This window comes from Apostichopus japonicus, chromosome 23 (genome assembly GCF_037975245.1).
Source record: "Apostichopus japonicus isolate 1M-3 chromosome 23, ASM3797524v1, whole genome shotgun sequence".
In the NCBI taxonomy this organism is placed as follows: Eukaryota; Metazoa; Echinodermata; class Holothuroidea; order Aspidochirotida; family Stichopodidae; genus Apostichopus; species Apostichopus japonicus.
Genome location: NC_092583.1, coordinates 1,451,749 through 1,467,668, shown reverse-complemented (window position 1 = coordinate 1,467,668; position 15,920 = coordinate 1,451,749). Strand labels below are relative to the sequence as shown.

General features: G+C 36.5%; 1 protein-coding gene across 2 annotated transcripts in view; it reads left to right on the top strand.

Annotated features, from left to right (window-relative positions):
• Nucleotides 1-15,920, top strand: part of LOC139964806 (alpha-1,6-mannosylglycoprotein 6-beta-N-acetylglucosaminyltransferase A-like) — a 72,508-nt gene that overhangs the window by 21,436 nt on the left and 35,152 nt on the right. The window contains exon 3 of one of the 2 annotated variants that reach the window (XM_071966789.1): nucleotides 3,197-3,526. The exons of the other annotated variant lie outside the window; for it this stretch is intronic. Within the exon in view, the coding sequence (XP_071822890.1) occupies nucleotides 3,197-3,526 (330 nt within the window). The remainder of the gene's footprint in view (nucleotides 1-3,196; nucleotides 3,527-15,920) is intronic. 2 annotated transcript variants of the gene reach the window in all.

Genomic DNA, 15,920 nt, shown 5'->3' with positions numbered 1-15,920 from the left:
GTTTCAATTACTAGAATGACTTGAAACAGTGGCTGTCTCATTCCAAATGCTTTGAATGTACTAGAATGACTTGAAACAGTGGTTGTATCATTCAAAATGTTTTCAATGTATTAGAATTATTTGAAACAGTGGTTGTATCATTCAAAATGTTTTCAATGTATTAGAATGATTTGAAACAGTGGTTGTATCATTCAAAATGTTTTCAGTGTAGTTGTTGTCTCAAAGCTACTGTATGTTAGCTAAGTAAAGACTTTGTTCACCCTGATTAATTTACTTGTTTTAACATCTACCATTGAAATGAGGCAAATTGTAGGTAACTGTCACTTTGTTAGGTTAATTTTAAATCACTTTATGTATTGTCACATCGACTAACAATAGTTGTTAGAAGTAATGAGTCTAAGCATAAATTTTGTTTTCATTGTCATCAAAGTTTAAATGCAATTTATAGTACCTAATTGTTAATAATATTTACATGTCCTATGTTTTCATATAAGTTGACATTGATTACTATTCAGGAGTGGACTTAAAGGAGCTTGCGGGTGAAACATTTTCCAAAAGCTAACAATTGGTATTGAAATGTGGTGTATCCAAATATCAACAGTGTTAGTATTTTTGCATTACTTTAAATCATATTTAAGATTTCATTTGTTAAGTGTTTAATCTTGTAAATTAGTCTTGTTTTTTTATTATGTTTATGTAACTAACCTTTTTTTATATTTTACTGTTTTGCAATTTTTCTAACATATTTTACTAACAATTTTTGTTTTAAGCACAGTGTACTGTACTAACAATTTAAGGTAATTTCAACCCATGCAGGCAGGACTGGATCGCATAGCTCTTTTTCAAAATTAACAACTAAGAATCTTATTCACATATATCTTGACCTTTCAGCAAACATAAACAGTCAAATCAATTAAAGCAAACAAATCAACAATTAATTATTTATTAAACAATATGTGGTAAAATGAAAAAAGATGCATAATTACATTATGAATAAAACATCTACAGTTTTATTACCTCTATTTGTGATATATGAATTTGAGTAGATTCAGTTTCTATACTACAGTTGATACAGTGTGGAAAAAAGATGCAAGAGGCTATAGCATTCGATTAAGATCAAAAATTCTAGAATGAATTTTAAGCTTGATATGTAAAATATGCTAAATAATAGAAGAAAAAAAACAAAAAAAAAAACAGACAAAATAATACTATTCAGTGGTAAATATGAAGGTTTTCTTATATGCTGTAGGACCTATAAGAAATGAACTAATTATAAACTGAAGGTACAGTAATACATACTGAGCAGTAGTTGTGTGACCTTTAAATGAGGACTGGTGGAGGTTTGAACAGTTTTAAACATTCCCTGTAAATTAAAATGGAGCAAATATTGTGTGAATGAGGACTTAAACTTTTTTCTTAATCTAATATTTCCCGGAATACCCTTTGATTGATCGAATGTGTTTTAAAATGAACGTTACACTGTTATTTGCATGTATCACTGCTTACTATGTGTAACTAATCTCTTCCACCCACTCACCCAGTATTCTACATACAGTAGAATGGATAGTTTCATTTAAAACCATATTAATGGGGCCTGTCAAAACTATGTTATAGAAAACTGTAAAAAAGAATTTACATTGACCTACAATATGTCTGTATATGTACATGTATGATGAACAGTTCAACATTATGATGGTACTGCGATCGTACACTGTTTTTTTTTGATAACCATATAAACAGTGCCTGCCATATGGAGTGTTGATTTAAGTACGTAATTAAAAGAAAATTGTATAATTTTCACCAAAACGTTTGTATTGTAAGTTTGATATTGTTGATGAGTTGATAGCTACTGTATAACACTCACTGAACACTGCTCTTGTTTTTAATGCTATGCATGTTTCTTGAGATATTAATGTACTATATGATTGAATTGTGAAGAACTACAGTACAGTAACCTGATGACATATATTGATTGTTGACTATATTGTCCATATTTAAAGCAAAACGCGACCATGATATGACGTAATAACCCTTTGAAAGTACGTACTTCTATAGTACAGTATGTATATATGTGATGCTGGCAGGTTTTTTTTTTTGCCCTATGCTTGAGTGAGCTCTTCCAACTGTGTAAACAAATATTTTTGATACCTCTTTGTTGATATTGTCTGAAGTTGTGGTGAAAATGCTCTGTTTTAGCTAATGGGTCATTAAGCTGAATTGTATGAACCATCTATAGAAGATGTATTAAAGATGCGTAATGCAGTAGAAGTTAGGTGTCTTAGATACATTTCGTTTATTATATAAATGGTTTACAAAAATGGATTAATAGTTTTCCAATGGTTTCAAATTGGATGGGCAGGGTGGAGATAGGGCTATTGAAGAAGTGATAAATGTTCCTCCAAAATATACTGTACCGGTATCTCTACAGGATAATAATTTAAATGAATATCAAGGAGGTTCAGCAGTTAGTTTCCTCTTGGGGGGGGGGGGGGGAGGAATGGACTTCAATGTTGAAGTACAGTAGTGTGTTTGGTTTGGTATTTATAATGGAAGCTGGTATTTTTCAATATACAAACTGACAATGTTAAAAACAAAGTGAATTTAAAGGTATAATTATGAATTGTTTCTACCGTACTATAAACTCTCATATGGAAGGTATGTCATCTTCAACATATGAAATTGATGAAGCGCAAGTTGAAACAATAAAAATACAAATTAGTCTTCCAATTTCCTAATTAAAGAGAGAGAGCAGCATATGAGGGATCTCTGTAATAACAACATGAAAAGAGGCAGGGCAATGAAATGGCCATACAGATGATGAATCAAATGGATATAAGTTCTGTGATCATGATAATGATTCATTGCGTTAAAGTGTCTAGGAGCTAGGGTATTCGTCCTTAATTAGTTTTAATTAATTTCATTAAAGCATTTCCATTTCGAGGTAAACTCGGTTGATGTGGTACTGTAATATTGTCGAACAAATGTAAATTTTTTATTATTATTTTTTTTACAAAGGAAGGTCACTTTTTCAACCATGTAACGAACTTGATGTGCCTATGTGCCTATATCTGTTCGAATAATATTTTGTGTGTGGGGGTTGGGGGGGGGATGAAGGATCAGAATTCTTTGATTTTTTTATTTTTATGCTGTGTTCTTTGTCATTGCTTCCTCCCTCACCACACGCTGCTTCATACAGATATCAAGAAAACGTTGGCCGTGCTCATCGACAACTTGCTGACCCGAGTCGATCACTTGGAAAACAAAGTAAACGCCCTGTCAGCCCCCAGACCGGGTCTGGATGCGGCCGTGGCCACTCACTGGACCATGAGGAATGACACCAAGATGGTATCTACCTCAAAATTGGCCAGTGAGAGTGTAGACGAATCCAGTGATCACAAGGCTGTGAAACCTCAGGGGATCGTAGAAAATCAGCGTCGTCCAAGAGAGCTTGCAGGAGAAGACCAGGTTGAGATACCAGGTGACCTAAGACCAGGTTCACTGAAACACAAGTTACAGCAACTTGAAGGTATGTTTCACTTTCAAAACACTATCTATAGACTCCGAAATTCCCTAAAAACAGTTGGGAAAAAGTTTTGACTTTTCTTTAAATATCCCCCCCCCCCCATGTTCCCCCACACACCTTCATGTACACTTTTCCAGGTAAGATACATAATCAGCAAGCATGCTTTCCTATATTTGTGCGTTCATTTTCTTGATCATGTTAATAGCGTTTCATTCTTTTTTATTAGTGATATATGTTTGTGTGACATTGTTGTCGTACAGCTTTCACGCTCATATTCCACCATCCCCCGCAGTGGCATTTCATGTTTCGCAAAACAATGCATTCTTCTTTTCAAATATCAAGCTGCACAACCTTGCAAACACTGCAGTAGAAATGTAGCCTATTGTTCTTAATTAGCACAGGTCTCTTAACGAGTGTTGCAAAGATAGACCTGCCCAATTAACAGCTTAATTAACAGCACAAAGAAAAGAGAAGGCAGATTTGCAGTATTCTATCTGAAAAAACTGGAGCAGCATTCTGTGAACAATATGAAAAGTTACACAGAATTGTTATTATTATTATTATGATTTTTTTTCAGTTTTACAGGAAATCTCAGGAATAGTACAGGCGATAGGTGAAAGTAATCGTCATGGTTACGGTACCGTAGCTCTTTAGGAAAACCATGATATCAGCATTTTAGTTGCATTTTTTACCATTCATTTCCTGACAAATAATGCGGCTAGAGTTTCTGAACATATTATTAACTCAGTTAAACAAATAGGTACATGCCAGGCTAATAATATCTGATTGCATTTTATGTATGTGTGTATGTATTTTAGATCCTCCTGCAAGCAGAAACTCGCGAAGAAGCCTCATTGGCTTATCAAAGCCGCAAGCTGACCGAAGTCAGTCTCTTAGATTCATATTTTAACGTCCATGATCATGAATTGTCAATTGTCAACAACTCTGTAACTGGACGACATACATTAATCTTGGAGTGACTCAAACCGGGGACCTTATGATTGGAAGGCACCGGCGTTTACCACTGAGCTAACACTCCATTTTTTTTAGAAGCTTACAGTCCTTAAGCAAAAAGTGCAACACCTGGTATTTTAAAACAAGTTTTTCCACCTGTCCCAACAAAAACAAGTAAGAGGATTCTCCTTCTAGTAATGTGTTGCCAGAAATATTGTACCCTTGCTGAACAAGCTAAACCTAGGGAGATTACATATACCATGCATATACTTGTCCCATCATACATAGATTGCATAACCATTTTTAAGCTTAATGAAAACGGTAACATTAGAATACCTGTAGACATGTATACCACCTCGGCTTTTACTGTCCTTTACAAACTTAAACTTTCATGTCAGTTCAAGTGTCAAATTTCGTGTTCATTTGACTGACACGACGCACACAGTCCTGTCTTTACTGACACAAGAGGTACTACCGATCACATGCATTCCTAACATTAATTAGTAGGACATCGTCAATTAACTTTCAAGAAAATGTGGTCCTCTGGGAAAGAGGAGATACATTTTGAAGGGTTAGCACATTATGTCCTGCAGTGACCCCTAAATGACCTTTGACACTTTCCGGTGGTCAAAAGTAGCATATATACCTGGTTTGAGCTAAAAAAAAACAACACAAAACAAAAACAGCCAGCTTCATAGTATATAATCAGGCCATGAATATGCATTGATCATATGGCGTCATTATTTAAATTTAACAACACATCACTTTAACGTTCAATGTTTTAATTTAGATTTCAAAGACAAAAGCTTGGATGGAAAGCTGATCATCCCCAAGAAATATACATTACACAAAATAACAACATGATTTTTATAAATATGTAAACACAATGATGGCATTATTATTGCTTAGGAAATGAGAATAATTTATCCAGTTTCAAAAAGTCTTAATAATTTTCCTTCTTTTCATTAAATCAGTTTAGGTGTGATGATTAGCGTACTGTACATAAAACTGTAATTTGTCTCAATGCAGCAATTTTTTGTTTGATAAACTATACTGATGTAGTCTAGGTAAAGATACTGTAAGCTAGTGCACATATATGGGTATGATGCAAAGTCTCTCCCAAATACATTCTTTCCCCACACCTTTACCCCTGTCCTTCCCCTTTCCCCCTTCCCAATGTTGAGAGAAAAAACTATAATGAGAATTTGCAGAGCAATCAGAATGTCATGCAAATATGCATGGTTTGCAATCAACAGTGGGATAGATTGCTGGCTACATACAGCTTGCTTGGGGGTATATCCTAGTTTTTTGCAAAGTTGTAAATTATAATTACTGTACCTTAATTTTGAATATTTCGCGTCAAAATTATTTTATGCATGATCTGGCATGGGAGGAACAAAATGTAACATCTGGTCCGAATGAGATGCATCGGAATAACAACGTAATGAGAACAAAAAAAGTAGAACAATAATATTGGTCAGGCCAATAAACGTCGGCCGCGGGGAATGCAATTTAATGAGACAAATCAAATTTAATTACCAGGATACATGTATGTAAATGCACAAACAGTATAAACTGGGCCATTTATGTAAATTCATAACAAGTGCCGTGACTGTACTGTACGTGGTATACATAGTACATATGCAGTACAGTACAGTACAATACAGCAGGTAGAGATCTATGTTCAAAACATGTATAATTTGTAGTTTTCCATATTTACAGTAGAAATTTTATCAATGTCAACAACTGATCATCTTGTTTTCTCATCACGGGTCAATTAAGAGGAAGAAAATCACTTGTCTGGTCTGTTTTCCAACTTCCTTTTGTCAATAATTTTCCCTGTTTCTTCTTATCACCAAAATTTCTGAAGTTTTGATGGTATTAACTGAGGGTGGTGATTCAGTTTAGTGCATTGTCTGGTTGGGAACTAGTGGAGGTCAGTTGTGCTCAGGGTAAGTTTTGATAGTACTGTAGATGTAGGAAGGATGATAGATAAAAAAAAAGCAACAAGAAACAGGTGGTCCTTTACTCTTTGACCTGGTTGGAATCTATTTACTTTATATCTAGAGTAAGTTATATCCCTGGAAGTACATGCTAAGTTGGTAGAGAAATATTGTTGCAGTAAATATAAAGGGTCGTGCAAAATTGCTGTGGATATGAACTGGTTTCCTAATAATATTGAAGGTTGGATGTTGCCATTAAATTGGCATCAGCAATCAAACAATGAGGTGTTAATGTTCTCTTATCCGTGGTGCAATGTCTGTATCAAGCCTCTAATGCAAAATTGTTTATTGGTCAAGGCAGTATGAATAAAAGTGCCTCTTTTGCTGTAAACTAATGTAGTTTTAAACGTAATTACATCTTCTCATATTCAAATTAAAAAAAAAAAATACTCAATTCAGAATTAATGAATCAAATAATCACAAAGGGTTTCCACTCAATATTAAGGAATATTACTCAATTGTATTACAGTAAGGCTTTCAAATCATTGAATGGAGAAAGGTTATTCATTATTTAAGGAATTCTTGGATTATGGAATTCTTCACAAAATATATTAAAAAATTTCTAATCAGTATACTGTATTGAAGAATTTTACTCAATGTTAAATCAGTAATTATGAATTCTGCTCAATTTAAAGTGAATATTAAGGAATTCTATATATTCTATATATAAAACATATATTTCACAGAGTTTTACACAATCTATATTGAGGAATTTTTACTCAATAGATACTAAGGAATTCTACTCAATGTAGGAATTATAGTCAATATATTTTGAGGAATTCTACTCAAGATATTGTATATTGAGGAATTTAGCAATTTTGCTTAAGTTAAAGTGCATATTAAGGAATCCTACTGAAAATATATATTAAGGAATTTTACTCAATATATGTTAAGGAATTTTACTAAATAAATGTTAAGGAATTCTTCTCAATATATGTTAAGGAACTCCACTCAATGTTAAGGATGCAAATTCTACTTAATTCTACTTGAATTTGAGACAAACTCACCATACTGGTAAAATAAGGTGACCATATTTTTCTGACTGGAATCAGGGACATTTAATATGTGACTGATATGGGGGAGGGGTCTAAGGGAATGAAAAAATGAAAATTTTTAAGTGCCTAAGGTTTAGATGTAAAATGGTGATACTTAGAGCAAATTTTAAATCAATTTTATTTTCAAAATGGTAGCTTTTCCTTCGGTCGAAAGAGTGCTAGCTGGCTAGATCAATCTAGCATATTTTAACAGTGTTTCCACTTTACACTGGCCCACCTGAAATACTGGTTAGTTCCGTTCTGAAACTGCATACTTGACTTAAGTTTGCTTTTACAATTATTTTACTAATTATGTGGGATATTTTCGAAATTCCTGAACATTTTGACGAATCGGGGACATTTTCAGGGACACTTGTTCATCGGGGACAGCACACTGTAAGCGGGGACTGTCCCCGAAAATCGGGGACGTCTGGTCACCTTATGTTACAACCCCCAATTGTGAAGAAAAACTATTAACTGCTGTACAGTACTTTAGCATGCTGTATATCCTTCTATATATATATATATATGGTAACTGTAGCCAGCCATGCAGTCTTTGCTATGTACAGCATATACTGTTTGTCCTTCTATATTCTGTACTGTAGCCAGCCATGAAGCCTTTGCTATGTACTGTACAGCATACACTGTATATCCTTCTATATGCTATACTGTAGCCAGCCATGAAGCCTTTGCTATGTACAGCGTACTGTATATCCTTCTATATGTTTGTACTGTAGCCAGCCTTACATTCTATGCTATGTAAAGCATACTGTATATCCTTCTATATTCTGTACTGTAGCCAGCCATGCAGTCTTTGCTATGTACAGCGTACTGTATATCCTTCTATATGTTTGTACTGTAGCCAGCCTTACATTCTGTGCTATGTAAAGCATACTGTATATCCTTCTATATTCTGTACTGTAGCCAGCCATGAAGCCTTTGCTATGTACTGTCTTGTTTTTTTTGATCGGTCAACGGAATGGATCATCGTGAATACTCTGACCAATGAAGCAAAAACTAGAGTCCCCGAATGATCGTTCCTTCACAAATTAGGCAAGACCTACTTGTCTCATATCTGGAGTAATTAACTAATTGCCACAGCAGATGTGTGAATCCGTCAATGAATCTCATCTCAGAGAGTGTCAAAATCTCACATGTTATACACTAGTTAGTACCATCCACCCCTGCATGGTGTACAGTACATATAATGCACGGTTTGTACACTAGAGCAGCAAGAAGAAATCCGACTCCCTAAACCGATATTCTGCCTCTGTACATATAAATGTATAGTTGTTCAATTAAATATAATTAGTTCGGTTCAAATGTAGTTTATCTCACGTCTACACAAAAGTGAATTTACAGATCTATGCTTGGAACATGTACGGTTTCAGTGCATATTGTATGTTTCATTGTATGATGGACAATGGAAGACGTCGAGTGTCGATCAAGCTATTGTGTTATATAGCAGCAGCGGGGAAGTCAAACAATAGGAAAAGAGGATGGAAAAAAGAAGAAAGAAAGAAATAGTAGGGAGGAAAAAGGGGTGGTTGAAAATGCCTTAACTTTTGGAATATACAGAGCGCTAAGGATGATTTGGTGGGGTGGATTATAATACAAGATTATAAAGCACATGAAAGCAGAACACTGTGGATAATTGTATAGGATGTACTGTCTGTATACTCATTATAGCGTGTATGGCTTAACCAATAATAATAATAACAAATGAGACTTATATAGCACCAAATCAGTAGACAAAAGTCACTGCTCAAGGCGCTTTACAAAGACAGCAGATTAATTTACAATTAAGAACAAGTGAAAAGATTGGTCTTAAGAATGGGTATGGATATCTTAAGTATGGGTAAAATATGCATAAATCTCAAAAGATTACAGTCTATGCAAATTGCTAGTCTGTTGAATACCAGGTACAGTAGGCTTGTTGGTAGCTAGAATCCTGAGCAGTTGATTTTGCAAGATTTGGAGTTTCTACCATACTGTCAATATGTAAAGTAAATTATATGCAACTGTGCCATATATGAACAGAGCAGGTGTGTTCATTCATTTATGCAATTAAGTTAAATCATATTAAGTTGATAATCTTTACTCATAAAAATATAAAATTGCTACATTTTGCAGTTAATCGCAAACATTCAACAACTTCAGTATAGTTTTAAAATTTTGGTGAACTGTGCAATTAACGTACCATATGGGATTCAATGTACCGTCAAGTTTTAATTGGTTGTTCATCCATATTCATAAATATGTAAATGAGATCTACAGTAGCCATAAATTAAAACCAAAGTGGGATTTTATACTGGTACCATATATGGCTGTAAATAATGATAAATATAATACAACTTATCACTCTGTACATTACAGAGTGATAAGTTGTAATATATGTATCAATATTTACAGCTCTGTGTACTAAACGTAATCAGTTAAGCGGGAAGTAGACCATCGTAAACGTTTTGTTAGGCTGCGTGCATGCATGCACACCCAGCTCTCGTCTCCACATTCGATATGCTGTAGTCGATGAAGTTGCGCTTTATTTCAAATAATAACCAAAGTTCTGTCAGATTTCCGTCTCTGCTTCGAGCTCCGCCGGCCAATATCTGTCATATTTTTTTGGCTATCACCGTGAATATTTGATACCTCGAGATATGAAACTAAACTCCCGAGAGAGACGGAAACTTTCTTCAGACGTTCTTCCTCCGTAGACCGAGGACGAACGAGCGACTAGAGAACCATCTGTGCGTCTAATTACGGGAACATGTCATACCTCGTTAAATCTTGACAGATCAGTTTTCTTTTTTGTCTATCACAAAAACTTGTGCAATTGTATCATCTCCAATGTTTCATGTTATAAGATACATTTCAGTAGGTGGAGAGTGAATCCTGCTGAGGCAGATACTGTTGTATGTTCTATCGAAAGGGAAAAAATGGCCTCCTGTTACATATGTACAGCTAAATTTCATTTCATGTTTCCTTGCAATTCTGTTCATTGCAGATTTGACGACAATGTTGAAGGGTGGAGCGCTCATTCCCACGAGCTCTCTTTGACAGGTTGTGGAATTATTTCCCGTTTGGTGGATAAATCTCCAATTCAGGATGAATTTCTATACAGTCATTCAATAACTGATATGATGCTTCGCCCTTGAATAATGTTAAACATTCCTAAAAATTATAGGTCCAACACCCCCCCCCCCCCACCCCCTCATCCATGTTTCCTTGCAAGTCTGTTCGTTGCAGATTTGACAATGTTGAAGGGTGGAGCGCTCATTCCCATGAGCTCTCTTTGACAGTATCTGGAATTATTTTCCGTTTGATGGATAAATCTCCAATTTAGGATGACTCTATACGGTCATTCAGTTTATCTGATATGATACTTTGCCCTTGAATAATGTTAAACATTCCTAAAAATTATAGGTCCAACACCTCCCCCCCTCTTTCCCCCACTCCCTCTCATTCCAGCACATTCTTAAAGACTTGTCCAATACCTCCACCCTCCTCCCTCCCCCTATTCCAACACTATAGCCAAATATTCAAGATGGCTCATCTCTGTTTTATTTCTGTATGAACTAATTCATACCTTCAAGGGAGTGAAGACTTGTGCACAAAGAAGCATCTGATGCCGGTAATCTGACCTAGTTTCGAATGAGGTGTAACAGAAGTGTTAGACACCACCATCGATCCCAGAAAATATACACACAGCTTGCTACCATCGGTAATTAGACACTAGTGTACAGTCAATACATGCAGCTACGGTCAATACCCACAACACAGTGTACATAGCAGCGATGGACATCTCAGGTCTAGATAAAAGATAACAAGGTATCACGTTTCATTACTGTCAGCATTTTGTAGCAACAAGAATGGAACTTCACTTGCAAGCAACAGAAATTTAACTTTTTTCAGAGGGTGGCACGCGGTTTAGGGGGAGACTTCAGTGCCTTGAAAACGAGAATTGATACCACTGTACGGTCTCCCTTTAAAAGTCTGAACTCTGAGAATTCACTCTTAAATTACAGACATTGACCTATTTTACCGTAGACTGTTTCGCTGTGTTGTTCAGAGAGTACAGCTACATTACATTGTCTACTTTATAAGGTTATAATCAGAGAAGGAAAACTCTCCGGAATAAAAAGGTCCCAAGACCCAAGTCGGTTGTTTGTTGGATCACCAGATCAAAACTTGGAAGCGATTAAATTTGATGGGATAATACGACTTGCCAAATTCGATTGCTTAATAAAAATGCTGGAAATTTTTCTGCATCTCTGCCTGGGTCATATGAGTAATTCACGACAGTTATATTGTTCCCAACACCAATCAGCTTGCAAGCCTCTCTGTGAGTGATGGAAATCACTAGTCGTTTAACTTATTGTCCTTTCATATTAATCCATTAAAACTTGAATTGTATATTCGCTGATAGACCTTTCAAAGATAGCCCCCAGCACATTACTGCATTTCTACACATATTCAGTTTGAAAGACTGTTGCACTCTAAACTCGCTTAAAATTTGCTAAATATGATGGCAGTGATTTCTTGAATACTTGATAATTTGGAATGATTATATGGGGGAGGAGGCAGGAATAAATGCTATTGGTCGTGCAATCAATCACAAGCATCAGCCAGCTATACTGTACATTGCAATCAAGAGATCACTAAAGGGATGCCCATTTCCTCTCCTGAGTTAACAGTGAGAATTTATGGGACGTAAACTGCATGGAAACAGCAGTTACTTACAGTATTTATTAAACATACGGTATCCTCTCTCCTCAACCTACTTGCCTTTCCCATCTTTGTCCTGCTTTGTCCTAGTCCCCTTCCTTTGTTGCCCGTGCCCTCCCAGCCTTTGCCCTTTCCCACCTTGCCCTCTCCCTCTTTGCCTTCTCCCTCCCTGCACTCTCCCTCCCTGCCCTCTCATTCCCTGCCCTCTCCATCCCTGCCCTCTCCCTCCCTGCCCTTCCCTAATTCCCGTAAGCTTCTCCTCATCCTCCTGGTCCCCTTCTGAATTTCCCTCCCTCCTTTTCCTTCCCTACTTCCCTTACTCTTTTAACCTCTCTACCTTCCCTCTTATCCATTTGTACCCTACTCTCCCTCTCTTTCCCCTGCCCTGTCCTGCCCTTCTCCCTCACTCTCCTTCCCATTTCCTTTCTATCCCCTCCCAACCCTACCTTCTCCTCCTCCCCCTCCCATTCCCTCTACAGGTCTTTCCTCGGTTCAAACTATGTGAAGATAATAAGTAGATGGTAAAGTCTGGCCACATCTGTGGTATGTTTATGCTTTTAAAAGTGGTTACGTAGCAACCATGATGATTATGATTATGATACTGTAAGAAAGGATGTATAGGTATTAACCTTGGATACAGACATAAACCTGGCAGGTGACTTAAATGTCCTTGTGTAGAAAGACATTTGAACATTATCAAGTGTATATGGGAAGCTGTGATTTATACCAATGGTCATATATTCGTAGACCAAAAGGATATACTGTACGTACTATAAGTACTCTACAACTATTCACGATGAGTTTTGAACAAGGTTTGTCAATTGCCATCGACAGGAAGTTCTTAAAAGGGTTTTCAAAACAACAACCTGGGAAGCCCTTGTAAGTGGTAGTATCCTCTGTAATGGTGTGTAGACCTTATTGTGGTGAGAAGCGTGAAAATCAACCAGGGGAATGATGGCAATTAACTGTACAGAACTAAAGTAGGTAGAAGGTTGTGAGTTATCATTGCTGTGACCAGAACTAGGTCCTGTAAACACTATATCCCCTTGCAGCATTGATCATGGAATAAATGACAAATAGCATATATATTTAGCAGCATTAAATTATATGCAACATTTGGTCACCCACTGTCGGATGGAAATGTTTACTATACTTACCAACATTTACCTTTTAGCATATATAATTCCTCCTCTTCAGAATATCGTTGACTCGATGTCAATGTAATCGCCATCATCGAAACGTTGGACACTTTTTTTCCCATGTTTCATTCCCAAAATGCTCATCTAAGGGACCCTTAATGTCAACGCATTGTTAACCCACACGATTCCTATCCATATGAAGTAGAGGGTCGGTTGTCATAATATCACAGCAAATCGGCATGTGGCATTTTTTTCACTAGATTTGGCCAGTTACGTCAGAGAAAGTCACAACTCAGGACTAAAATTCTGCCAAAAGCCATCTTCGAGTTGAAGATACACTGAAGCCATGTGACAAGATTGTCTAATGTCATTACTGTAGGTGCATGCAGATCAATCTAAGGTGTTACCTATTTGGATAATTTTAATTTGCCCCCAACCGCCCCCCGTCCCTCTCCCCACCCGATCATGTGCTACCTTTCAGGAAGTTTCAATAATTTATTTCATGCGGGATGATGAAAGTTGCTCTCTGTGTTCATTCTGTTCATTCTGTTCATTCTGTGTTCATTCTGTGATGAGTTCATTCTGTGACGAGCTACCGTACATTCACGCGTTTCGCCAAATGTCATTAATTTTCTCGCTCAAAATTATCAAGTTCTGCTGAACTCAGGGGAAAATAATGAATAAAACATTTTTATCTTTACACGTTCCATGTCTCTAGACAATCCGAAACTGCATGCATCCATGGGGGTGTCTCTCAAAGGGGTAATCCATGTTCATCTCAGATTTAATTGTTTTGAAGGGAGGAGACAGAAGTCATTGGATCCATACCAGTGAATGTTACACACTTTGTCATTTTGTAAATTTTATCATTTGTAACGTACACAAGTTCTCTGAAAATTTAGGGAAATTTTAGACAGGTTCATCTGGCCGTGCATGTCCACGCAGGGTAAATGTTGCCATATACATATGACAATGCTTAAAAAGCTTAGTATTAAAAGAATCTGGCACTTACGAATTAATATGGACCATGTGTCTACATCGAGTGGTGTACAACTAACTCTGGAAATATCATCAGAACAGATTTCTTAATCAACCAAGTTGTCACACATTTCGCATCATTAGTTACTAGGTTAATTAACTTATGATTATCTACATACTCTAATAGATCACTAAGTGTAAAATGTTTAAAGTAAGGCCTACTGTAGCTGTTATATTGAACACTTGACACACTACAGCTGGTATAGTATATACATACATGTATATTGTTTAATGTGTATTAACCTGTACATTGCCTTATCACATATATTAACGTATCCTACTGTATATGGTAAAGATGGCAATACATTGATAAGTAAGAATTAAAGTCCATTAGTTTAATTGTGTACAACAAGTATAGGAAACAGATAATCAAGTGTGCATGATTAGTATGACCTTAAAGCACATGTTTTTGTATAATATAGTTATTAAATAATTAAATTTTAAGTCAGCTATTTTTAATTATTTTAGCTAAGTTTTTGTTTAACTTTGTGAAATGTTCAATATAACAACATTATATATAAATTTGTTTTTATTAATTAACAGTATCGAAAACACAAAGGACCTGCCTGTCGATCCTGAAGCTTGGCAACGGCAAACATAACATATTAGCCCAATTATTAAAAGTTCTGTTTCAATAGCACAACTACTTATATATGTACACAGTACCACCTTTTGCAAAACAAAGCATATTTTACTACATTACTGTACTACCAGATCGTCAGCAGGTTTCAGAAAGTGAGGGGGACACTATACTATCTAAGCGGAGCGCCACCATTGGTTGGCGCGTAGCGTACCAGAAAATTTTGGGTACATAAGACCCCCTAGATCGCAGGAGACGGCCTTCCTGAGTCATTTTTAGCTACATCAGAACCAGATCTGTGAGGAGAAATTTTGTCTCACAAAACTAAATCCCGACAGAAAGTACTGGTAGAAAGATGCCGTTCTGACACCAAGGGAGACGAATTACACAGCGTCCATCTCAAACGAAATATTGAAAAAGTGGCGCCGTCACCTCCGGGATGAGTGGAGTGGTATATATAATACATGCATGTAGGTGCGAGACGTCAGTTGTTATGTGCCCAGGTACTTTAATAATAATAATCAGAAAAAGGCACCGCGCGCAGAGCGTGTGTAGCGCCTAGCCGGCACTCAACAATAAAGATCTACCATATCCGGCGAATACATGTAGCCTTAATTACTTAACCCCTACACCCCTATTCGTCCGTCCAGTCCAAGGGACTGGAGGTAGTGATATGAACATAGTAACTCATCACCATCTACCTGTATGGCTTACCTAATCCCTTGAAACCCATACAAACAACATGTGTGCAAGATTCAATACACTTTCAAATGGTCTCCCCCCCCCCCGAACGAATTAAATGGGCAGATTTAGGATATTGGGAGAATGGGAGATAAATGACGGTGCAAGTGATAGATAGCAGGGGCCCAGGGAGTCCAGATTTCTTGACCTTAAATAGAAAATCTCGCATATGCATGTGATTTT